Here is a 26,422-nt window from a genome sequence, read left to right on the forward strand (position 1 = left end):
GGCGAGAGAGAGGCGGATGACATGTGGCAAAGGTTCAAAGTCAGATGTAAACAAAGTTACATGGTGTGCTTTCTAGCTGACTATTATTGATTATTAACTTTGCTAGTGCTTGAATTACAATACAGTAATGACTGAATTGATTGATGATTAATATAGCCAAAACCTTCACTTTGATTATAGCCAGGTTCCCCTCGAAACTCTTTGTTGTTTACAACCTTCACTAATGCAGTTCTCCATTGTTGAACATCACTTTTCTCCGCTCACCAGTTGTCTTTCTGTATTTTTAAGACTCTGTTGTTACTGGCACAAGGAAATGTAAATGTGATGAATTTGCAAAACTGCAAAGAACTGCCCAATGAATCTCTCTGCTAGTTCAGTATTCAAGCCGACGGGGGGATGCTAATGTTGAAGGAACAGCACTCTGTTTTTATAAGTTCTCTTAGATCATGAGGATAGATAGGCTGCCTCCTGATATTTACATAATACAGTAAAGTGAAAGGGTCGTCAGCGTATTGATCTAATGGCTTAAATCAGTCCCAGTTTATCCATCTATATTTTGATTATATATTTATTTTTCAGCATACAAGGTAGTAGCTGAAGAGCAGAAAGACTCTCTGTACAAAAGTAGGGTTTCCCACATATTGATTATATTTGGGCAGCCCGCCCAGGGAAACTAACAGCCGTCCAAGTACATTTTTGTCGATTTATTTTGGGTGCTGTGATCCACTAAACTGGCGTTCAAACCTTCTATTTCTCATTGATGGAGATTACAAAAACAAGGATTGAATGCTGTGAAGCACTGAAATCAAGTGAACTACAACAGCCATAATTCAACCTGTGGGAAACGCCGCAAAGATTCCAAACTAAGACAAATTCAGTGATTGACCATAAGTTTTGTATTCATTATGTGTGTTTTAGTGTTTGTATTGCATGAACATGTGGTCAGTGTCTGTGTATGTGTGTGTGTGCAGTGAGTATGAAAGGATTCTGTGGTGGCGAGTGTATTTTCCTGGTGCAGAAGGCTTCTTTGATATATTCACTGGAGAGGAAGCCCAACATGGCTCTCTGCAGAGCAGGAATAGAAAGCTATACATCAACCACACCCCACGTGGCTGCATGCAACAGCGCTGCACACACCTACTCACACGCAAGCACACACACACACACACACACACACACACACACACACACACACACACACACACAACCTTAATGCATTGCATATTGACATTTTCTTCTCCCTGGCAATGACAGCAATCTATATGCTGAACCACTGCAGGTATCTTTCATATAACATACACCCCAGTCTATTTCCATCCACAGCAGTAGATATTACAAAGACACACTATCACTGAGACTTCCTTACAGGCACTGTAACGCAAACTGAATGTCAGACAGGTGTGTTAGCCTTGACAGCTCAGTTCAGACTCTGTCAACAGCTCTTTGATCCCAGCTGTTAGCCCGGACAGAGCCGATCCCGCTGAAACACCGTGGCGGTGGAGGCTGTGTGGTGAAAACGCAGGACTCTATCTGTGAGAGCAGCTCTTCATGTGGAGCCAGAGAGAGCCAGCTGCTAAGAAGTGCTGTGGCAGAGAGAGAGACGAGTGCGAGAGATGTGGGCGTAATTGTGTCTGAAAGTGAGGTTAACCATGTACGTATTCAATGGACCAACCAATTCACCCCACTGTAGAGAGCGGTTAACATCAGCAGAAGGGCGGCACTTGTCCTACATGTTCTAGGGGTTTTTGTCTCATTTCTTTCATTTGCCCCAATTCATGTTTTTTTTTGTTTTTAGGTTAAAACTGTGCAGCGTGTCTAGCACTCACCTGGCTCAGAGTCTTTGGCAAGGTGCTGGATAAGCAGTTGAGACCACAGTGGAAAAGATCTTCCGCACACTCAGATCTATGCAAAAAGTGGAAATTCACCTATCACTGAATTACTCATTCAGCCCAGCATGACAGGATAAAAGGGCTCCAGTTCGTAGCACATCTTGGTCATTTTTCAAAGGACTTTCTCCTGATGCATTTCCAGTTTCACTGACATATAGCCCTGTCTGTTCAGTAAAAGGTCATGAGTTATTCAGTGTGGGAGTGAGCAGGAGTGCTGTCCAGATATAGCAGGTAGCAGGTTAGCAGGTCTATAGGTTGCTCTCTCTCTCTCCCTCTCTCTCCGCTCTCCTGACTTTTACCTCAGAAACATGTCGCTTCATGAATCACTCATGTAGGCTTTCTCCATTTGAAAACTGGCCCAGGATGAGAAAAGAGTTACTGTGAGTGTGTACAAATGTGTGCATGCACAGGTGAGCAAAAACATCAAAGTGGTATTGAAAATTTGTGAAAAGTGTTGAAAGGATGACAAATAAAAAGAATAAGACAGCAGTGGGGCAGTGTGGGAGGGAGCAGGTGCTAATTGAAACCATCTTACAGAAAGCATAGAATGCCATTTTGCCATGGCTGCTCCAAACAGTACAAGCCATCCATTCGCCAGGCTGACTAATCGCTCCACACAGGGGTGGATGCATGCGTGTGGATCGGCCTGGCCAATTAGCTGAGCACAGAGCTGCCTAGTGATGAGAAGAGTCATGCTCCCTTCCTCAGCCGAGTGTCATTAATCAGCAATAAAAGGGCTGCAGCACAGCAGTACGCTGACTGCTTTACTACTTACACTGCACAGGTTTACTGGCTCAAGCCTCTTGACCTCAATACAGCATGACTGTGTTTCTCTGGGGCTCTGCAGTTTTCCTGCTACAAATACACTTTTGGAAGGCTTGAGAGAGAGACGAAGAATGAGAGATTGTGCCTGTGTGTGTGTTTATGTGTGCGCATGTGTGTGTGTGTGTGTGTGCGTGTGTGTGTGTGTGTGTGTGTGTGTGTGTGTGCGTGTGTGCGTGCGTGTGTTTTCAGATCCCTGCATCTTTGAGTAGGCTGTGTCTGTGTCTGTGCGTTTGCATCAGTGTGAGTGGGTGCGGGTATGTGTCTTTGCATGGGTGTAGGTATGTGTGTGTGTGTGTGTATGTGTGTGTGTGTGTGTGTGTGTGTCTGTGTCTAGCCATGACAGAGAGCAGGCCCTGTGGCGAGTGTTGTCCAGTCTGGTCTTGTCTACTTGGCTGCCGTGTAATGTCCTGACCCTGGATCAGCTCAGCTGAAGGAGAGGCTGGAGGCCTCCAAATACTCTGTTCTTCACTTGCCTCCTGTCTGCTGACCCAGAGTCAGATCACACACACTCCAACTCAATCCATCAGAAGCTGCTCCTTTTTCCTCACCTTCTTCACACATTTTCCATTACCTTTCCATTTTCTTTACCTTTCTTCCTTCCTGCTTTACTTTCTTAATTTCTTCCTCCATTGCCTCTTCCCTCCCTTCCTTTGCTTCCCTTCCTTCCTTCCTTCCTTCCTTCCTTTTTACACTGTACTATAAGAATATTAGACACTGTTTCTCATCTATCTACGACTCTTTGTTTTGCATTGTGTTTTATTTTGTATTGGGATTTTTGTGATTGGGATTTTAATCTATTTATTGTCAAATTAATTTGTTAGTGTTATTATTCTACATTTACTACTTGGTGTTTCATGCTCGCAAAAAGTCATAATGATTCATCTTAATTCAGGCATTGTGTTTCTTCATCTGACACGAGCTGGATGTGTAAGTCTCCCGTCATTGGACCATGATTCATACTCCAATATGAATTCACTATGATTCATGCAGCTCAGCTGATTCATGGTTGGATGAAATAGTCAGTGTTGTTATTAAAGTTGAAGTCACATGCCATTTGCTACTTGTACAATGTTTTCGACTCAAGCATCATGTTTGTACAGATCTGACACACTCCAATCAGCAATGTTTCTTTGATATTTTTATTGAACAGCCGCCAGAACTAATATTAACTTTGATGTGTACAATGATAAGAATACCAACCCCTTTTACCTAACCTAATTGTTACTTTCAGCTGAAGTTATTTCTTCCCAGGCTCTGTGTGTGTGTGTGTGTGTGTGTGTGTGCGCGTGTGTGCATAAATCAGCACACAGTCAATGACAATGATAATACGAGGGAGCTGTCATGTCTCCCTGCTGTCCAAATGTCCCTTTTTTATGGCTGTTTCTGAGCGTGCTAAGCCATCTGTGAAATGGTGCTGGAGCTTGTTAGCTCTCATTGTCGCAGTGTTAGGTTCTCTGTTTGGGCTAGCTGTGTTAACACAGTGACTTTGATTGTGTCAGCATGTACCTTAGCAAGCTGTTACAATATGTCTTTATTTTGACACATTTCAGCTTAATCAGAAACAGTGGAGAATGACAGGAGAAGTAGGGGAGGATATGAGGCAAGACAAAGGTCAAGGGTCACACTCAAACCCATCACAGTGCGTAGCATGTACACCAGCCCTCTCAGCCGCCATATTGTCTTAATTGTAGATCAATAGCTGGCATTTTAGCAGCATATCCGGCTGTAGCGTCAAGTAACTTGTGGTCAGGGACTGAAAGTGATTATTTCAGAATGGGCATCCAGTTACTATGGTTTTAACCCTTGGAGATGTGCTTACTCACTCAGTAGTGTTACAAGTGTCCCTCTAGTTTTAACTGAGATCATTCAAAAGCACATTCTTGTATTAAACAAAGGATTTTCTCAACCGCAGGAATGCGTTTGATCAATGTAACTCTTTTATTTTGGCTCGTTTTTCTGTGGTCTCTTTCTGTGTGTGTGTGTGTGTGTGTGTGTGTGTGTGTGTATGAGCATCAGAGGATAAGAAAAAGATCTGTGAGAGAATTTAGGGACATTAAATGAAATTAGTAAAAAAAAAAGAGTGCTATTTATGTTACAGAATGTTCCGAGATAACATTAGCCTAGACCTGATTGACCCCAAACAAACTCTTGGACGTCCAGTGCCGCAGGAATGGAAAATGTTCAGATGTTGATGTGCAGTATCGGTCAGTCCCCAGGCGGCACACTTGGACTTTGCCATGGCCTTTGCCATTTGCTTGGCTGTGCTCTCTGAGTGGGCTTTGCAAGTAGAAGCCAAATTCCTAGTAAAGCCATTACCTGAGGCTACTTTGAGCATGTTTGCATATTCATGTGTGTGCCTTTATTGGTGTGCGTGTGTTTGCGTGTGTGCTTGTGTCCGTGGGTGTGTGTGTGTGTGTATGTGTGTGTTCACACCTCCCACTGACAGCAAGTCTAATTTACATCAGACTTGTCTCTCCAGTACTGTCTGCAGTAGCGTCAGCCAGCTGTATGGAGCCCGGCTAGCCAGACTCATTACATTACTACCACTGTTGACACCTGATACACTGACAGAGGGGGCAGTGGGCCAGACCACTGGTTTGTGTGTGTGTGTGTGTGTGTGTGTGTGTGTGTGTGTGTGTGTGTGTGTGTGTGTGTGTGTTTGCGTACGTGCGTGAGTGAGTGAGTGAGTGAGTGAGAGTAATTGAGAAGATGAGGGGACAAGAGAACCAGACTTAATGAGTGTGAACAGTGTATGCGTATGTCTGTACATGTATTGGTTTGACAGAGAAAATGAGTGAGTTGCCAATGAATGTGTGTGTGAATGTGTGTCTGTGTCAAAATGAGCAATAGCCAAAGAGTGTCCGTGTGTGCATCTACATCCGTGTGTGTATGTGAGTGCATTCTGTTTGTGCAAATGCATGATAGAGTGCACTTGAAAGTATGAGGACGGATTTGTATTATATTTATGTATTTATGTGTGTGCGCACATGTGCATGCGTGCGTGTGTGTGCGTGTGTGTGTGTGTGTCTGCCTCTGTGTTTAGAGTCATATTTAATTCATGAGGCTGGATCACTATTTCCCCTGTGCGACTTAGAGATGTCTGGCAGCCAAACACTCCCACCTGTAGTTTGGAATAATTGATCCAGTCCCCCTGGGGCTATTTCTTAATACAAACACTATTAGTGCTGCAAAGTGTGTGTGCATTTCTGTATGTATGTTCTGTATATGTGTGTGTGTGTGTGTGTGTGTGTGTATGTGTGTGCCATGTGTGACCACGTACTGTATGTGTTCTTACATTTGTTGAGCACTGAATGTGTTCCATCCATCTGTACATTTATACAGAGGCGTAAGGCGCACTGTAGCCTGTAGCTGTGATCCAGCTGGAAGCCTCTATTTCAAAATAATGACTCTGATTATAGAAGAAAATAGATCCTTCTGCTGATAGAAACCCATTGCTGCTGGGTCGAACCACTCAGGGAGAAGAATGGGGAAACACAAGGAGGTGTGGATATGAGTTTTTACTGTTGGACTGGAGTATAACCGGCAAGTCTGTGCAATTCTGTTTGCTTGGATATGTGTTTTAGGTGTTGCAGTCCTTCTGGGTTGCTATTTAGTGTTTCTGTGTTGGGAAAGTGAGAAACACACACCACAACAACATACACACACACACAAAAAAACCACACACACACAGGGGACATCATCTCTATTGTCTGTGGCTGCTGTAACAAGGCATTCAGACATGCATAATCAAGCAGAGATCTCAGGAGACAGGGAGCCACGGTGATATCTGCCATCGCCTGTCAACCTCCATCGCTGCGTGGGAGGAGACTGGGTTTCCACCAACCAGAACTTTGGGAGCTGTGATGCAATCTGACAAGGCCAGGCTCACCTTGACCTCCATTTTAGCTCCTCCCACCTTGTCTTAACCAATAAGATATAAGTTATGAGTCCGAGGCGGCTTCCATTCACTTTACTCTAACTGCGCACAAACACACAGCAGTTCGGCTGAGCTTGTCATGATTGTTTTGTTTTGCTTTTTTGAAAACTGAGTAGCATTGCTACTGTGCTGAACCCCCTGAGGTATTTTCTTCTCTGTTTTCTGCAATTCCCCCATGTAGAAATTGCAGAAATCCTCAGATATGCACACACAAATACACACACACAAATACTCAGAGTTGATTATGAGTTGATTAGATTATTAGATCGTATTATGGTGATGGAGGTAATTGCTCCACACAAACCAAATCTTGGGGAAGTTTTGTGTTCCCATAGGGAGACATGCGGAGGAAGATTATTCTGTTGTTTTCTCTTCTCCGTTGTTCTCTTATGTGCTCTTCTCTTCATTGTATCTTACCTCATCCTTTCTTATCTGTTTGTTTCTGCTCTCGTCTGTCTTCCACTCTCCTCTCCTCTCCTCTCCTCTCCTCTCCTCTCTTCTATTCTTGTTATCTGCACTTTTGTCAGTGGTCTCTGTGAACAGCTCTATTGTTGCTTTCAGGGTCATATATTTACTGGTGTGTGTGTGTTATGTGTGTGTGCGTGCATGCCTGTGCATGTTGCATGCTCATATGTGTGTCCTCATGTGCCTGTGGCATGCATAATCGAATGCGTGGGTTGAAATTGAGTTTCCAGCCTTCGCTGCAGCTGCAGTTACATTCCCTTGTCATTCCCTCCCTGTGCGGGTACTTGCTACTTGGTGTATATCACACACACTGCACCTCCCAGGAGTGGTAGGAAAAGGACAGTGAATTATATTGTCACGTGCCGTGGCAATTTGCTCTACTCCAATGTTACCTCCACAGTTAATAAACAGCCCAACCTGCCCTTGCTTGGACTTACCTGATTAAAAGCCCAATTTCCTGACAGGGATTATTAAAGTTTAATCTTATCTTAAATCTTTAACTTTAGACATCTGATATCAGCAGCATGCACAGACTCTGAAAGGGGCAGAGGTGAAATTCTCTAAAAGGGCAACTTTTGGACTGTCCTGGTGGCTTGTTTGGCTATGATGCCTACCATGTATGTGCAGTGTTTTAAGTTCAAACCCAGTCTAGAACCTTTGTCGCTTGACATTCACCCAATTGTCCCATGTTTTCTGTCTCTTTTCACTGTGAACTGTCCAGTCCCAAAGCAACTGTCCCAAAGCAGAAATGCTGTGAAATCTATAAGAGTCGATGGACATGCTCAACTCTGTTTGGGGTCTCTAGGCCCATAAGTATTCCAGGTGAAACTGCACTAGGGCTGCTGAAAGTGAAGAGGCATTTTGAGACTTTACTGATAGTTTGGCATGCTATTTTAAAAATATGGCAGATTTTCAGACCAAACGTAATCACACATTTAAGAGTGTGAAAATCAGACAGTTGATTTTAATAGTTACTTCTCAGTGCAGCCTGGCATCTCTCCGAATTTTGGCAGCTTTTTTCATTTGAAAGGAGCTCAACATTTTCTCTGTACACATTGGATAAGAGAAGGAAACAAGTGTCTTATGATGTTATAGAGAGAATGAAAACATTCATGTGGCCTTAAATACTCACTGCAGACCAGTATAAGCTCTTGCACCAGGGTTGAATAACCTACATATAATGGAAATACTGTGATTTAAATGCCTTTCAGACTGGCTAAAGTATAAAAACATTCAGGCAATCCAAGGAAAATGCAAAGTGAAAAACCATTCCCATCAAAAAGTATCAGCAGGCATATAGAAAGGCCACTCCTGGGGTCCCTGTCTTGACTTCAGAGTTGCAGTCCAGCTGAGGTCACTGGCCATCCATCTCACCAGTCCTTAGAGAGAGCAGTTGGTTATGGGTCATGTGATCTGGGGCCCTGGGACCCCCAGATCTGTCACTCACCACAATGGCAAGAGGTCAAAGGTCACTTCTTGTCATTGAAGTCGGTGATTGATTGACAGATTTCTGCAGGGCATATATAAAACATGTAGTATATGACATAATGTTTATTTTTTTATGATGATATTGACACAGAGTGGGATGTACAGATACATTTCTATACACACAAGCACCACCATCTGCTTACAGTCCAGCATGGGCAGTTGAAGTCCTGACCAGAGTTGTGCAGTGTAGTGTTTCAAAGTTTGCTCCTCTTTGTTTGTAAAGCATTCATTTATTTTCCCCAAAAAGGTTACAGTATTCTGACAGTCAACAATACAAGTGGGGTACTGCCTAGTTGTATAGAGTTACCAAATAGGGCAGGGCTTTTTTTGCTGCTGTTTGCAGAACCAGGGAAGCAATTTGCTTCAGCTGAAACCATGCATGATTGTATCTGTGAATGTACAAGAGTGTGAGGGGAAGTCTGAGGAAATGGTCAGGTCGGTAAACAACAGACGGATAGAGTTTCTCTTTGAGGTTGACATGTGAACCCTATCAAAATTTGACGAGAACTTGACACAGGACAGGAGTATGGATCACTACTGTATATAGGCTAGTTAGATCAGTCTATTATATGATTCTTTCTATGGTTATCTTTCCAGCTCTCCCCATCAGTCATCACTTAAACAAGTTCATGACAGGAATAGCTTCTCATTCACCATTCACTCTGCTCTCACATGCATGTTTGTCTGATACTGTCATTGTGCATGCACGTGCGCGTGTGTGTACACACATGTGTGCTGGTGTTTGCCCTATACACTACTGTCTGTGTATTTATAGTGCCCATTGGCCAGGTGTAGAGCAGGGCATGGGAAACATCCGCTCACCTCTCCACTATGGTGAGGTGCAGTACACACTGTTCTAGCCATGGCCAGAATCAAGCCTAAAAATAACCAAGAGAGGACAATACACCTCCCTCTCCCTCTATCCTCTCCTCTTCTCTGCCTCTCCTTTCTTCTGCCTTTTTTCTTGTCTCGCCTGAAATGGCAGAGAATCTGGTACAGAAATACCAAAGAGCTGCAACGAGGGGAAAGAGGAGCATTCTACATGATCAGTGAGCGATTGGACAATGTATCATAAGAAGAGATGTGTAACGAATAATTTGTGTTTACAAGGGGGGGGGTCATTCTCCTTCATTCCTCTTCACTACTTCCGGTCTTCATTTTAATCTGGTCAGGACCTTCCGCATGTCCTGATCACTTGATTTGACCCGGACAATATTTCTTCCCTAGAGAACATGGTCACACCAGAGTACAACAGTTGTTTGAGCAGATAAAAGAGCATCTCTATGCACTGAACCTCCATTTGGCTCCTTTCCATCCATCCGTCTCCAGACAGAGTCATTGGGACCCCTATGATACCAGACACATCCCTAAATCCCTGTGGATTTGTTCCTCACTGGCCATTTACACCGCCCCCCCCCCCCCCCCCCCCCCGCCCCCCCCACACACACACACACACACACACGCCACATACACCCTCACCCCCCATGCGGTTCCCTCTTCCCCCCTGTGGATCTTAGATCAAAGCCAAGTTCTCTTTGTGTTAGGCTGCACTCTGGGTGCCAGGATCAATAAAAAGTGTCTGGAAGGTATTGAATCGGTCCGGCGCTGCAGTCCCTCTCCCTTATCTCTACTGTGAGCCTCTCTTCTGGGCGACACTACGCCATAATCCCATTAACAGTGGCCCAGCAGATTACCAATTTCACCAGATTAGCCGGACCTAAATCCACACTTCAAAGGATCAGTTGTGGGAAGATAGGGATGTGGATGGAGAGGTGTAGAAATGCCACCGAATGTGTGTGAGAAAAATATGTGAATGCTCTCCCATGGAAACAGGCACAGACGCATCTGTGTGTGCACACACATACACATGTAGACATATAGACACATGCATCAAAATAGTGTGTACAAATTTAGGGCATAATGTGCTTACTGTCTTGTACACACACATACACACACACACACACACACACACTCACACACACACACACACAAGGAATGTGTGTGTTGTGTAAGCTGCTTTGTACTGCCAAAGCCCCTTATCTGTGTGCTTATGCAATTAGGCTGGTGAAACAAAGCCCATAGTAATTAATCATAACATCCCTGACGATATGTCACTGTGCCACCTCTGCTCCTGCTGCTTTCCCTCTGAGGACTACAACCATCTGGATAGAACTACACTGCCCACCACTGTGCTTCACAGCCAGATCCCTGTCTCTGGGTGACAAAAGATGTATTATAGCAATGTATTTTAAGTAGGCAATGTTAAGATAACAAAAAAAAAACACATCAAGACTCATGCAGTTCTCTTTCTGTCTTTCTCTCTTTTTCTTCCTCTCTCTCTCTATCGCTCTCAAACTCTCTCTCATGCATGTACATTGTTGAGTGTAAGATTATATTCATCCTCCTTGTTTCAGCCCATGGCGTGGAGCAGGTGTAGATGTACGCTGCTGTGCGGGTAGTGTGTGTGTGTGTGTGTGTGTGTGTGAGAGAGAGAGAAAGAGAGAGAGAACAGGAGAACATGTCTTTATAGCTCTCTTATAGATTTCCACCTGACCAACCTCCCATAAGCCCCTTGAGCTCCTCTGTGTTTCAACCACTGGAGCACATTGGCTCACACTTTCTTAATGCCCAGTGTTCAGATTCTAGACCTATTTTTATTTGTGTGTGTGTGTGTGTATGTGTGTGTGTGTGTGTGTGTGTGTGTGTGCAAGTTGTCACCATCCAACAAGGATTATAGTCACAGAGAAAGACTCTCCGTCTCTGTCTTCCGTAAGTCAGGGTAAGCCTGCCTGACACACACACACAGACACACACACACACACACACACAGGCCAAAGCTAGATTTATCCCTTCCACTATACAGAGCTTAGCGGCCCTTCTTCACCTTTGAACTGAGATCAGTGTCAAATCTGTAGTGCACAAAACACTGTAGCATAACCAGACACTCAATCTGGTCTGGGATCAGTGTTAAACAGAGTCAGCGGTGGACGGGTGGGTGGGTCGGTGGGTGGGGGTGTGAGGAGCGCTGATGGATGGAGGGAGAGAGAGAGCTGCGGACGTCATTACACCAGTGATTCACATATTGCAAGTAGGCTGTGGAGGGAGGAAAAGAGAAACCTGATGATTGTGCTTGGAGCAGTAATGCTGCTGAGTAAAACTCTGTGTTACGGAACTGTAGTGAAATGAAAATACGCACAGTTTCTCCCTGTGTTTTGCACGTAAGCGAATGTTTTATTTCAACGGCAGAGGAGTGGGCAGGAGGTGGGATGGAAGGACTGGAGGGCTGAGTTAGGAGGTAGATACAAGTGGGAATGAATGCTGTGAGCCGAATACTGCAAACTGCACCTAATACTAACTAGTCATGGATACAGAGGTCTGATTTTTTTTTTTTTTTTTTTTTTTTTAAGATTTCGGCCAGAAATCAAGTCAGATTTCAACACTGCTCTCTCTTTCTGAAAAAAACTATTTTTGTCTTCACCTTTTTGAATGCATGAATGAAAAGCCAATTCAGAAGGCTGCTTGTTGGAGCGCGGAGCTAAATGATTATCTTCCATCTGTTCTGAGCACAGAGGCCCTGAGAATTTATTTGCCGGTGCCGGCCGCTCCCAAGCATTCCAGAGTCGGCTTTGATGGTTAGCAAGGCCACTTCACAATGTGCGGAGGTCCTTCTCTCCTTCCCAACGGTAGCGAGAACACACGCTGTCTTTGTTGCCTTTATAGAAGGAACCATACTGGAAAGACACCAAAAGTATTAATTGATATAGGCAATGCAGTTTGTGGTTCAAATGTAGGGAAATTCATTAAAGCCAGTTGAAATATTCTTTGAAAGCTAGATTTGAATGAGTCATGCAAGGACATTTTCAGCACAAAAATAGTCTACTATGGCAGAAAACTATCTAAACTAGTACTTTTACTCCCAAAGTGTCAATATAGGTATTTGATGCAAAACCCCTGCATTGGTCCTAGAAATTCCCTCTATCTGCATTTAGCTGTGCGTACAACCCTGCCTCTGTTTGCCTGTATGTTATGGAGATGACAAATGGAGCTGGTGACAACTTCTGAGCAGGGATAAATCACTGTGGGCTAATATTTTGCTGAGCTTTTTATCCCCCCCTCTCTCTGCCTATGTTCCTCTTTATTACTGAGAGAGATGAATTCACACTGTTCACTCCCACTGGCTCAGCACTACAGCACTGGCATGGAAGTATCCATCTCTGACACACACACACACACACACACACACAGATCTGTTGTAGTGAGGATTAGGGTTGGATTAGGATTACGATGATGGAAACAATCATTACGCTGATGATAATGATGGCGATATTGATGCCCATGATAATAATGATGATGGAGATGACGATGATAAACAAGAGGATGATGTGGATTAGGAAGATGATGATGATGATGATGAAACTGACGAAGAAACTGATGATGACGGTGGTGATATTGCTTGAAGGATGAGCAGACTTTTCGTTTTATGATTTTGAAGATGGTTTATTTCTTTCTACATCTTAGTCGAACGAGAGAGATCCATTATGAGGGGGAATAGAAATCAATGAATTCATCAAACAGCTACTCTAGGCCTGGATGATATAATATCGATATTGTGATATGAGACTAGATATCGTCTGGGATTTTGGTTATCATAATATGGTGAAATAACTTCTTCTGAATTTATTAGCCTATTCTGGCTATTCTGGAGTAAAATGAACAATGATTGCCTTTACCTGCTCATCATATTCATATAACTTATTACTGATTACACATTACTGATTACTAATGATCATTACTAATTTTCAAACTGTTCTTTTGTGTAAATATGTCATGAAAGCACAAATACTCATCCCCAAAATATCGTCTCACTATCAATATCGAGGTATTCTTCAGTGTGATATTTGATTTTGTCAATATTGCGCAGCGTGGAGACACTGAGTGTAATGACACACCCTTGTGTGGAAACTTAAAATACCTGGTATTCATTGTGATTCATCAATAAACTCATTTCACTTGTTTAACCAATGCCTGTCAGATTGTCTGGCAACTGTGACTATGGTGAGAGAGTCATAGACAAAAACACAGAGAGAATGATGGTGGAAGAGCACAAAAGTGCACATGAACAAGCAGACAGCTTGACAATAACAGAAGGAGACACATAGTGTAAGAATGAAAAGGAGAGCGAGAGAGAGAGAGAGGCGTTTCAAATAATGGCAGGGAAGAAATGCAGTTGGATGCACAGAGTGAGAGTTAGAGAGGGAGTCAGCTTGTGTTCTAGCTGTCACAGATGTCCACGCTTCACTTTTCTCGCGGATCTGCGGCAGCATCCAAATGTAAATGTCACTGTCACTGACATGAGAGCAGCGTCAGGGTGTCATGTCAGCCATGTCAAACTGGGTGACACTTGGTAGCGACTGATCCCAGTTCAGTGGGAGAGGATGATGCAATCAGCATCAAGCCAACAGATTGGAGAGAGCTGCAGAACACACGAGATCACATAATGGCATTTTTTGTGTGGGTGTGGGAGTGGGTGTGCACGCGCATTCGAGTCTGTTTGTCTCTGTCCGCATTTGTTTCTGTATGTGTGTATCAGACAGGCAAAACTAGTGTTGTCAAACTTTGTTTGAGATTGAATGACAATAATTTACATGGACATTCACTTGTTCCTTTTTCCTAAATAACAGTCTCTCTCTCTCTCCCTCTCTCTCTCTCTCTCTCTCCCTCTCTCTCTCCCTCTCTCTCTCCCTCTCTCTCTCTCTCTCTCGGACAGTGTGCTGTTTTGTGGTTCACAAACGGTGCCATGAATTTGTCACCTTCTCCTGCCCCGGAGCGGACAAGGGTCCCGACACAGACGTAAGTTGTTAATACTCATGGCTTACTTTCTCTGTTTCTTCCATTCTCCTTTTTCTCTTTGTTCAAATTCCCTCGTGCCTGTGTGCATGTATCCATACACAAACACACACACGTGCACGCATACACAAGCTTTAAAACCTAACCATTTATCTGCAGTATATCTCATGTCAAGCACCTCTTTCACTTTGTCTTTCTCATACACACTTCTGTCTAGGTTTGTTTTGAAACCACTTTTCACGACTTCAGCAGCTGTTTGCATCAGCACATAAGGTGTGAGCACATTGTCCCTCACTAGCCTCTGTTTCCCCGGCTCACTTGATGCTGTCAGTCAGGGCAGGGTGGTGTTTTGGCAGTGTTGGAGTCTGACCTCTCTGCTCCCTTGGGGTATCTCTGTTTAGAGTGTGTGTATGACCCTGCACTAACAGTTAACTATCAACCTCACTCTCTTCTTCCCTCAGGCTGGGAGTGGGATCCGTCCTTGGTTAGATAAGAGGTGGAGGTCAAGCATATTCGCAGCATGCGCTGTTTGTGTGTGTGTGCATGTGTGTACTTATCGCGCAGAATACTTCAGTAGGCAATTGTGCTACAAACACACACATATGCGCACACACACACACACATAGAGGATAAGCCCCTATTTTGTCCCATCAGCAACCATCTCCACTATATGATCGCAAACACAAAGAGCCAATTAGACACCGGTGTGCCCGAGGTCCAACTTCACCAGACTGAAAGACCTGCTAATGAATGTTCCCTCGCTAAGCCAATTAAGAAACATACACAGACACAGACACAGACACACATCGATATTCTCTTGTGTTAATACAAGCAAGCGCATCAAAAATCTCTCTTAGTTTTATGACTCAGCATTCTTACCCACTTGATTAACTGCGGTGACAATATTCAGATTCAGTTCAACGTCTTTTCGCGGTCATATTCAGGTTCTCCTCGCTAGATAACACAGGAAGCAGTTAAAGTTGCCTGTCCTGCCATGCCTTTCAGAAAGATAGATAGCCAATGCATTTTAGCAGAGCTGTTGTGTTGCAGGCAATCTAGAGTGCGCTTTTGTTCCACTCCTTCGTGTTTATCAAGACCAATCGCTCTGTACCGGCTCCTCTTCCCCTCTCTCTCTCTCTTTTTTTATGACTCATTAGTCTGTCTCTCGCCTTCCAGACCCACTGTTAATTTTCTGTATCACTCCTAGGTTACCTTCTTGTTATTCAGCTTTGCCTCTCCTTGGCCCTATCTCTCTCTCTCTCTCTCTCTCTCTCTCTCTCTCTCTCTCTCTCTCTCTCCCTCTCACACACTCATACACACACATACACACACCTGCACTGCTGGCTTTGAGTGTCCCCTGCCAGTTTAGGCCTGCCTGTTTCTTATGTGCCCATTATCTACCCACTGGCTTTGGCACAGCATGAATAGGGAACACTTTGGAGATGGGCCTCTTTGAATACCAAATGATGATATGGGGCTAGCCTAGTTCATATGCTGTCATTTTGTCAATGCTTCAGACTTTACTCATTTATATTAAGGCTGGTTTACTTAGTAGCATACACTGTTATATGTTGAGTGATTGTAGGATGATGATGTGGCCTGCAGCATTGTGGAGAAGATTGGTAAAAATGTACACAAAATAATGAAAAAATATTGTTTTGAACTACCTGGGAGGGACTACTCTCCCTGTTTGCATAGTAAGTAAATGTGGTGGGCCATAGGGGACTGCACGGCTCAAAATCATTGCACAGTGGATGAATATGTGATTGCTCACCTGCAGTAATTTCAAAAATAAACCTGGCTACATCAGGTATATTTAGTTAATGATATTTCATTTTCAAAATGTATGAATCTACAGACCAATAAAAACCATTAACAAGTTTTTATTGCTAAAGGGTCAGTCTTCTTACTTTGGATAATGCTAGTTGTTTATAATCGCTTAAAGGAATAGTTCACCCCAAAATGAAAATTCACCCATTATGGTGTTTTGATTGAAATGAGGGTGAGTAGATAATGACAAACTTTACATTTTTGGGTGAACTACTCCTTTAACATAGTGTATGCAGAAGAGTTAACATGGAGCACTGGAGAAAACACTGATGATTTTTACATCTATGTTCTCATCACTTAATGCTGTTGACACGCCAATTTCCCAAAAACTTGGTAAGAGAAGAGGAGAGTATAGAAGTATCTCTGCTTGGGTCTGAAACCCAGATGGTCTCTGTTTTTCAACTGGCCTCGGAGTGAGCGGCGATGACTCACCAACAACCCTACACCCATCCATCTCTCCATCCATCCCTCCATCTCCCTATCACCCCCCCTACACTCCTCCATCTCTGCCCCTCAGCCCCTGAATCAGTGTGGTGTCATGGCTCTCTGAATCTGGCTGGGGGCTGTGACACACACACACACACACACACACACACACACTCCCATTTCACCATGGGTTGTGATCTTTGAGCCGGCCTGCGTGCGTGAATTGCGTCATCTGTCCGGCAGATGCTTTGATCCACAAACAGAAACGACACAGAGAGAAGATGGGGATGTTCACATTAGCATTTGAGTGATAAGTGCTCTCTCTCTCTCTCTCTCTCTCTCTCTCTCTCTCTCTCTCTCTCTCTCTCTCTCTCTCACTCTCTGTCCCTTCTCTCTCTCTGTCTCTCTCTCTCTCCCTCTCCCCCTTCTCTCTGTTTTTCATTCACCACAGTGTGAAGCGTAGGTGGTATATCGTGCTGTATTATCAGTCAAGGATCACTCTGAAACCAGTGAATGAAGGTGACTCATCCATAGAGAAACAATGTCTGTTTCACAACCAGGTTATATGTGCAGATCAACTCCTATCAAAATAATTTGTTTTTTCGTGATTTTACTTACAGTGACAGATTTGGTCGGTGTGATTGGGAGATTATGCTTTACATGTGTATACTGCTGTTACTGTCCTTGGCAAATCCTCTTTCATACCATCTGTCTTTCGCCCTGTTCATTACAAACACTGCTGTGGAGCTTTTGCATGTGTTTCTGATCACGTTCTTTAGATGGCTTTTTTCCCTCTGCATGTGTTAGATATATCACGTGTCTTTGCCTTACTGGTCCGCTGACCTTAGGTGGGATTATGAAATCAATTGCTGCTCCCATTGGAACAGATTGGGAGCTTGACTTGATGGCATCTTAAATAGAAATAATCGGTTGCATGTTTTCCTCAACCAAGGTACTTAAGGCTGAATTCCTGTTACTTTCTGTTACATGACCTATCAAGGCTGTTCAAAGATTGCTAGACATACAGTATTATTTTCAGATTCTCAGTCTGTGCTGCTCATGTCACTTTTTCCATGAGTTTTTGCCTATGAGGAAATATTCTAGTCTTTACATAATTGAAGTCAGAACCACACTGACACAATCACACAGGGATACTTAGGATCCCCTCATCATGAAGTAAATATCTACATGAACTAGTACACCAGCCACCCTCGACCCTCTGTCCCTCATTACACCAGTCCTCAGCATGCTAGCCTGTTGACACTCTGATTCTGTTGAAACCTACACTATTGGCTTAATTGGTGCGAAAAGCAGAGCAAGTTGTATCATTAGCCATTGGCTCCTGTAGCTGCTGATGGAAAAATGAGGATATGGCTGAGAAAAGACAGGGAGAGGAAAGCAAGGTGTGATATGCACAAAATCAGATTAGTTTATTAGTTTATTGTTTGTTTATCACTTTACTGTGTTCATTTTCCGACCGACTGACCGACAATACCATCCATAGAACGGGGATACACACAACACTGTTTTGCTTAGTTACTGTAAAGTTGATATTTTGGAGATATGAGGTTTTCACCCAACAACAGCGTGATGCTTCTTTGATTTTATGTAACTGTAGATCATGTAATCTATAAACCTTGATAGGTCAACACATGGTGGGACAGTGCTGTGGGATGATGACTGATGTTTGAGTTGGCACTCCTTCATAGATGTATCACTGAAATCTTCACCCACAAACCAGGCGATGAAAATCATTCTCAGCTGTGACGTACCCACAGTGCAGATCTCACTACTGCCAAGGTGAACAGTGATGATGGTGAAAATGAAGGGGCTGAGGATCAGACAGACGGGAAGAGGAAAAGTCTGAAGTCAATAAACTAATATCCTCTGTGTCAAATGATAGGGTATTTAGTAGGCATAGTTCAGTACTATGTTATACTTAATGACAATGCTGGCTTAGTTTTCTTACTGCATGCAATTTGAAATAATCTTATTTTTTTAAATCGAATATGACTATGACTAATTATGCATAATATTTCATTTCTGCTCTTTCTTAGTGCTTGAGCGTGAGATTTCTCTCGATGACATAAAATGAGCAGACAAAATTCTTCCCTCTCTGCTTGAATCCCCGGAGCAGCGCTTATTGTGGATGTTCTACTTATTTGTGCAGAAAAACAATATGGCTACCTTATTGCTTGGTGCACAGCACCTGTCAACTGTCACCTGCCTATTGTCAGCCTGTATAGAAAGAGAGTGAGAGAGAGACTGAGCGTCAGCGAGAGGGATGAATAGAGAAGAGCTGCAACATGTTTCTGCATCACTTTGACACATTGACAGGTGGAGAACTGAAACATGCCAAATCCCTTGCTCCCCTCTTCTCCCCCTCTAGCTGCTGGCGGCTGTGACAGCTGAGTGCTTTCTTTTCCCTTAAGGGTTACAGCCTCAGTCTGCACCGGTGCAGTTCTGGGGACACTTTCCCTGCTCCCGTGTTTGGTCACCTACAGTGTAGAGAGATATACTGTAGGTGCCTTGTACTTCGTTCATTTTATGCTTCTTCAAAAATCATCTCCTTAGTTTTTCACTTCACTTGGCAATAGAAGTGGAATCAATTAAATCAGAGGTAGGAAAGACATCTCCCCCTATAGAATAGTGCCTATTTAAATCACTGCACATGATTGAAGATGAATAAAGTTTCTAATCATTATTATTTCATCTGTGGCCTTCATCTTAATCAAATGAAATAGAATATTTCACACTCAGATATCAGTGATACCGGGTCCCTCTCCCACTGCACATAGATCAGGAGCTTAGCAAAGTGCCTTGGTAGCATCAGCCTCGCCTGGCCTAGTGTACAGTACATCTCTGACAGTAATAGCGGCGTCTCGCACCATTAGCGTACCAGTCTCAAGCCATTACCCTCCCAGCAGCTCAGCACTAACCTGCAGCAACAGCTGGGAGAGCTAGCTAACGCGCCTACCACATCTACAGCAGCTTACACAATGTCAAATCTCTCCACATGTTAGAGCAGAAGTGCACAGAGAGCAGATTAAAGCTTAGGGAGTGAAGCCTCACTCGGCAACATGTGCCGCAGAGCGCAGGCCAAGGGCCGGCAGGGCCGACGTATTAACTTGATGCAAACAGTATACAGTATGTAAAAGTCAGAGGTCAGATTACAAGATGAGTTGCTGTGTTGGACGTCTGTGTGTCATTAACCCAGAATAACAGCCTGGTCCTTAGATTAGAGACGCTGAGCTATGATTATGTAAGCCCACTACACTGAGGGGCTGTGGACATGAGGCCGCTCTTCAGTCAAAATCACAATCTGGCCGACTGCAGTGTATTAGGACCAAGCAACGTTACTTTAGGCTGACCAGATGCCCCAGACTGGCACCGCCCCCGGAAAATTTGCCCAGATTGTTCTCAGAGTGAGGAATGACATGGAAACATGTTTTTTTTTTACTGTACTACTATCAGACTGCTTTGTCAAATTCATATTTTTAACATATAAGGATGTTTCATAGTATCTCTAAGTGCCGCTATCATGCCCAGAGCAATTTGGTTTTTTTTTCAAGCATATGCTGTGGTAGGAAGTTTTCTAGCAGCATCTCAATGCAATAGCCTGTCTCATGTTGCACTGTGCAAATGGAACGACATAGTAGCTGTGAAGTGTAAGAAAGAGAAGTGCATTAAAATTAGTCAGATAATATCAGATGTCACAAATGAGACAGAGGGGCAGAGAGTCTAAATTTACATTATGAATTATTTACTCCATTTGCTCCCAAATCTGGCCATTTGATGATTATGAATGACTTTTTGTGATCTAAATCAAAGCAAAATTCTGGTCAGATAAAATAAGACAGTGATTGGTTTTTGAAATAAGATTTTCAAATAAGTGTTTTATTGAAAACTTCAAATTAGATTGTGTACTTCGGCAAAGTAGACTGTGTTATATTGTGTTGCGTAGGAGAAAGTTAAAATCCCACTGGACATCTGTTATCACTATGATTAAATTTGTGCACAATCAAGCATATTCACTACATATCTTATACATTACGTATGAAATGCATAACAGAGTCCATACTTGAATAATTACAAAAAAAAAATCAGCTTGCTTGAAACTCACAGGTGTCTAAACTGTCACTGTCTAAGCAGCTGGCAAATATGAACAATTATATAAGCAGTTGATTTAATTACAGATATCAAATTGCAATCTGCGGCTATCGGCCCTGAGTCTGATTGCATAAGCCAGAGTGTTAGTTTGCTAATGAATTTTGGGGCTTGTTGGTGACATGCTGGTTTCCTCCTGCTGTCCCAAGCCAGGAGAATATGACATGGAGGGTGAAAATAGGAATAATGTGAGACACAGGGGGCAATGTGTTCCTGTCATCAGCACATCTGGAAATTGGATGACAGGAAAGGGATTTGGACAGGATAGTCCAATTAAGTTTTTGTGTTGCTGAGCTAACACTTCAGCTACATGTGCCAGCTGGTTAGCCTGGTTCTAAACAATACCTCCCTTTAGTGTGAGAATTACATGTACATATGAGTGTATCAAGGATATGCAAATTCACAAATAGCTAATTACGCTGGTAGTAGTCTTAGGTTTAGGTTTTAGGTTTAGGTAAAGAGAGCTGGCTCTTGTTATTGTTGTCCCTGGCATGCTTACACCTCTTCCTGTGCCTAAGTGTGAGTACATTGATACTTAGTGTCAGACAGTCTCTTTTTAGTGCTTCTGGTAGGGCGTGCAAATGAAAACATCACACTTTGCCTAAATGCAGCACGTCTAAATGTGTGTGAAGAACAGTTTGCATGCCTGTCCCCAGGCTGTGCTGCAGTTAGAGTTACAGCAGAGTTACAGCAGTGACGGAAAACACTCGGCTCTCACTTGGAGTCTGCTTCTCCTCTCAGATCCACCACTCCCTCGGTCTCTGTACCCTATTATCTGTCACCCGGCTCTACTCGTGTCTGAAAATGGCCGCCTTCCCAAAACACACACAGTGGGAAATCTGTACTGTAGCGCAGCCACCAACTGTCTTCTGCAAATGCCTGCCTCTACTCCGCCGGCCCTGGCCTGTGGCAGAGTACAGGGGTGGGCGGGGCGCATTAGAAAAAGGTCTGCTGGGTGAGCTAGTGGGCTAATAAACCTGCAATTTACCACTCACAGCTGGCATTTTGTTTTCTGCACTGGCTGTGTGTCCTTTTCACCGCTCGATTTCGGGTAGAATTGCAGGGAGAATGTTTTCCTCAGAGCGGTTAATTTCTGCAGATAAATTTAACTTGACTTCTTAAAACAGTTTTCACAATTTAATTAAATCAACTGCCATGTTATGCCATCTGTTCATTATGTATACTGAAAAACAATACTAAAGAGGCTCACATGTATCATTCATAGCTCAATGAAGTATAATTTTATCAAATATCAATCAATCAAATATCCTTCAGTGTCATCGAGAGCAGGTTTACCTCACTTCAGACATTCCCTGTATGGAAGAAAATTAGCTGATGTGAGAGTGTGATGTGATGTGTGGTGTAAAGATGACTGATATAGGAGGTCTTTACCTTGCATTTGCTGTGTAGGTCATCACATTTGTCTATGCTGTTATAGCGACACTTATCTATCAGATGTAACAGCCTCCTACTGTGTGCAGATCCATTTTGACAGGCCAAGTTTGACTCTATCCGTTGCTGTGATCCAACACCTAGGAGGTGACTGAAGTGATAACAGATATTAGGAAGCTGCCAAGTTAATCAGAGAGCATGAAGAGAGTCTGCTAAGGCACAGATTTAAGATCAATTTCCTCTCCTGTGTTATTAATTTCAGCAGTTGAAGGGTAAATAATTACCTCAGATGACATAGCAGTGGCTCCATCCCTGAATCATCTGCCCAATCTAACATATTATCATCGTAATATCTTGTGGGAATCTGTCTTGTTCAGGTAGTACATTAGCGATGGCGGCGTGTGGGACACCCTGGTGAACTTACTGCCTTATCAGGACGTTGTCAGACTTGTGTTGGTGGTCGGTGAGACAGGGAGAGCCTGTGGAAGTGTGCCACCTACTCGCCCTGGCAGGTGCACTGGGCTGCTAGTAGTCTGGGACTGTGGGCGGCACGCGAGATTCACAAGAGCCTGCGAAAAGCCTCATATATACAGTACTGCGCGTTTTGTTCTTATAACAGCTGATTAATGTTCTACACTCAATTGGACATTGCTTATTTCATTCCTCCTCGTTTGCTTTGAGACAGATTTGATTAGATGTTCTCATTGAAGCCACGCTGTCCTTCTTCAGAGCAAATGTTTCAGCCGTTTCTCTGTTTCAACACACTCACTGACTTCAGACAGATCAAACAAGGGGAATATGGCGCTGACAGTGACATGAAAGAGCAGTGTCTGACTCCCGCACTCTCCTCTGTGTGCTTTCATGAAGAAAACATGTTGAAGTTATCGTTATGTAATTACATTGTGTGTGTGTGTGTGTGTGTGTGTGTGTGTGTGTGTTCATATCTACTGCATATTTATATGTGCTCAACAGCATGCATGATGAGTGGGTTATCTAATGATCTCCCTTTTCCTTATTAACAGTGCGGCTCATTAAACTCCACATGCAGCCCAACAATGACGGAAGCATATACATAAACCCCAAAGACCTGGAGAGGAAAGGGAACGAGGGATGAGGAAAGGAGAGCGGAGCAATTAAAAAGATACACAAGATTTAATAGAGCGTTTCGGGACACTAGCTAATGCCAGACTCTTCCAGTGTTAATAAAGTTAGGGAATTGTAAAAAAAAAATGATGATGGTGCAGCACAGCAGAGAGTAACATAATATCAGTGGACATTGAAAGTATTATAGCCTCAGGCTTATTTCAACCTACACAGCCAGGATATTTCACACGGGAGGCAGGGTCCCAAAGCTTGTTTAGGTTAAAGAGTCGCAGGACTGATGGAAAAAGAGTTCTCCAGCACGGTTGGCTCTCTTGATACCCCCAAGACATTTCCAACCCAGCGTGGCCAATACATTTCTCATGGAGGGTAATTACGGCTCTATCATCACCGAGATAAACACAGATACTATTTCAGCATGGATAGAGCCATTTATCTTGCTTATCAACATGCCCAGCATGCCAATTATATCCAAGTTCCTCATGAAATGTTAATTAATGGGAGCAGGTCATGTGTGGATGAGATTTCATTTTCTCCCTTTAATCAGGGGGAACCGAAGTGCACCCACACTGTTGCTTGCATGGCTGTCCTGACATTTTCGGAGGGGAAGGAAGTCTGGCTAAAAAAGAAAGGCTGGCAGAAAAAAGTGAGGACGTCAGAGAGAAAACGCATGGGTAATGAAAAAATAAGAGAGATGGAGCAAGTAGAAAGAGTATGAAATCTTAGTAAAGAGAAATGGAGATATCAAGCCAGAGAGAGGTTGGGAATACTAGTGTGGGCATTAAGCTCCCACCAAAGCTCTATTAAATTAAGAAGAATTTAGCAAGCAGAGGCTTACAACATCTCCTGGGGAACAGAACAGAAAGCTGCTGCACCTGAGGTCTTGGTCTTTTAAAGGAAGACGAGAAGTAGGAGGCGAGGGAACGGGTAGATAATGAGGGAACTGAAGACAGGAAGGAGTCTGAGGTGGAAGAGGACCTCTCTCCTCCCTGCAGACCGCCAGGCGAGGAGGAACGTTTGGAGAGGAGAAGTAGGAGCTAATGTAGCAGAGCCAAGACGGGAGGGGAGAGAAGATCCTATTATAGTCGGTTGAGGCTTCTACTCGCATGAAAAGGAACGGGGGAAAAGTAGAGCAAAGAGGAAGTCCGGGGGCTGGAGGGCTTTTACCCGCAGGGCAGGTGGAGGGGAAGGGGGAGGGGGGGATGGGGGTGCAGAGGAGAATGTGGTTTATAGTATGTTGTGTGTCAAAGGGCCAGTGCCTGCCAGGCTGTGATGGGCAATAGGAGGAGCGGTAATCATGGCACAGTGGAGCTGCTGAGTGATTAGCTTAGCCTGCTAGATGAGCCGTGCTGCTGCTGCTGCTCTCATGAAGACCACTAGGCCTTTCTCCCACACACACACACACACACACATACACACACACATACACACGCAGTCTCTGAGAGTAAGGGTGGAGATGATGATGTGTTTCGATAGAGGTGCAGTGTATGTGTGCACGTGCATGAGCACACTTGTGTGCATGTACACGTGTGAATCTTGCCACGGCTGCCAGCGTTGGTGCGTTCTCCAAGTTGTGTGTGTGTGTGTGTGCCTACCTCCTGCTGGGCCGTATGGTGTGCGGGTAGTGTGTGTGCGTGTGTGTGTGTGTGTGTATGTGTGTGTGTGTGTGTGTGTGTGTGTGTGGGCGACCTGCCCTTCTCTCTGCAGCTTGCATCTGCTCTCTCTGCTCACACACACAGGGAGCATTTGGTCCCTCACAACATTAGTATGTCCTCTCTTTCTCTTAAAGCCCAAACTCAAGAGCAAGTGGAATAATAATCATCATCTTACTGTAGCCAATCATGCAGAATGCAAAACGCAGCCATGCCATTTTTATTCGTTGTGTGTGTGTTTGTGCATGTCTGTGTTAGGACTGCATAATTAATTGTGTATAATAATATATTGCCATTCCAGTTTCCACAATAAATAATCCTAAAAATATCTGTGTAATATTGGCACATTTAATTTCATTTAGAATGATCACTGTAGTTCAAAGTAGTTTATATATAAGCGAAAAAGTGCAGTAAAATAATTTTGGTCCTTAAATCATCAAGTCTACGGTAGTAATCATGTTTAATAATCGCAATCACAATATTTGGCTAAATAATCGGGATTATCTTTTTAGTCATAATGGTGCAGCCCTAATGTGTGTTGTTTTCAGGTACCTCTCTCAGTCAGGTACACACACTCTCTCACACACACACACACAGCTGCCCCAGAAACGTCAGTCCGAGCCTGCGTTTTTGGCTGCAGTGCTACTGAAGAAAGGCGGAGTTTCTCAGAATGGTTGATTCTCCAGGAGTTTCGCCTGCTTGCCATGTTTATCTCTCCCCAGCCTGCTTGTTGTGTTATTGTGACCCATTGTACTCCTCACACTAACCCACTTTGATCTCTGTTTAGTTCAACTTGTTCTGTTTACCTCCGGAGCTGCAATGTTGAATTTCAATCCGCGCTGGCCCATTTCTTCGGCTCGCACTTTTGGGAAGCTTTGCAAGCGGCTGGGACCGGTTGGAACTTTGCCATTCTTAATTAATAATTGATTGTTTCATGTGCAGTGACACCGCATGTCCAGATTACACCCAGAAACCTTTCCAGTCTGCGCTCCTTCCGCCAGATAAAGCAGAGCCTGCTAACCACTTGACTATCAATAACCTGAACACGAGGTGTTGAATTGCACGATCCTTATCCTACTTTCCACATAGCACAAAAAAAGCTTTTGTCTATGTGCTTCGCATCAGAGACACTTACTTTGTTTTTAATCATTCCAGACACACAAGCACTCATTTCTGAATGTAATTGCTGAATGAATGCAAGCTCATTTAGTACAGACAGTCTAATGATGGTGCCAGCTCCCACTCCCCACTGAGGTGAAGTGTAGATGTGCAGGAAGATGAATAGTCATAAAACCTGCACTCTCAGCAGGTGAAAGACCTGGAGTGGCCTGTTGGGAAGCGTGGAGATGAAGAAGCACACCGCAGAGACTAACCTGATTTAAGAGCTTAATGTTTGCTTGTGA

The 26,422-nt window shown here is 43.7% G+C and overlaps 1 protein-coding gene across 3 annotated transcripts in view; it reads left to right on the top strand.

The window, feature by feature from the left end:
* Positions 1-26,422, top strand: part of prkcab (protein kinase C, alpha, b) — an 88,225-nt gene that overhangs the window by 15,510 nt on the left and 46,293 nt on the right. For all 3 annotated transcript variants that reach the window (XM_071516234.1, XM_071516233.1, XM_071516235.1), the window contains exon 3: positions 14,372-14,454. In XM_071516234.1, the coding sequence (XP_071372335.1) occupies positions 14,372-14,454 (83 nt within the window). The remainder of the gene's footprint in view (positions 1-14,371; positions 14,455-26,422) is intronic.

The sequence above is a fragment of the Centroberyx affinis genome, unplaced genomic scaffold, assembly GCF_046629955.1.
Source record: "Centroberyx affinis isolate AG114_WGS23_722 - 3 ecotype Tasmania unplaced genomic scaffold, CSIRO-AGI_Caff_v1 ptg000395l_1, whole genome shotgun sequence".
Classification (NCBI taxonomy): Eukaryota; Metazoa; Chordata; class Actinopteri; order Beryciformes; family Berycidae; genus Centroberyx; species Centroberyx affinis.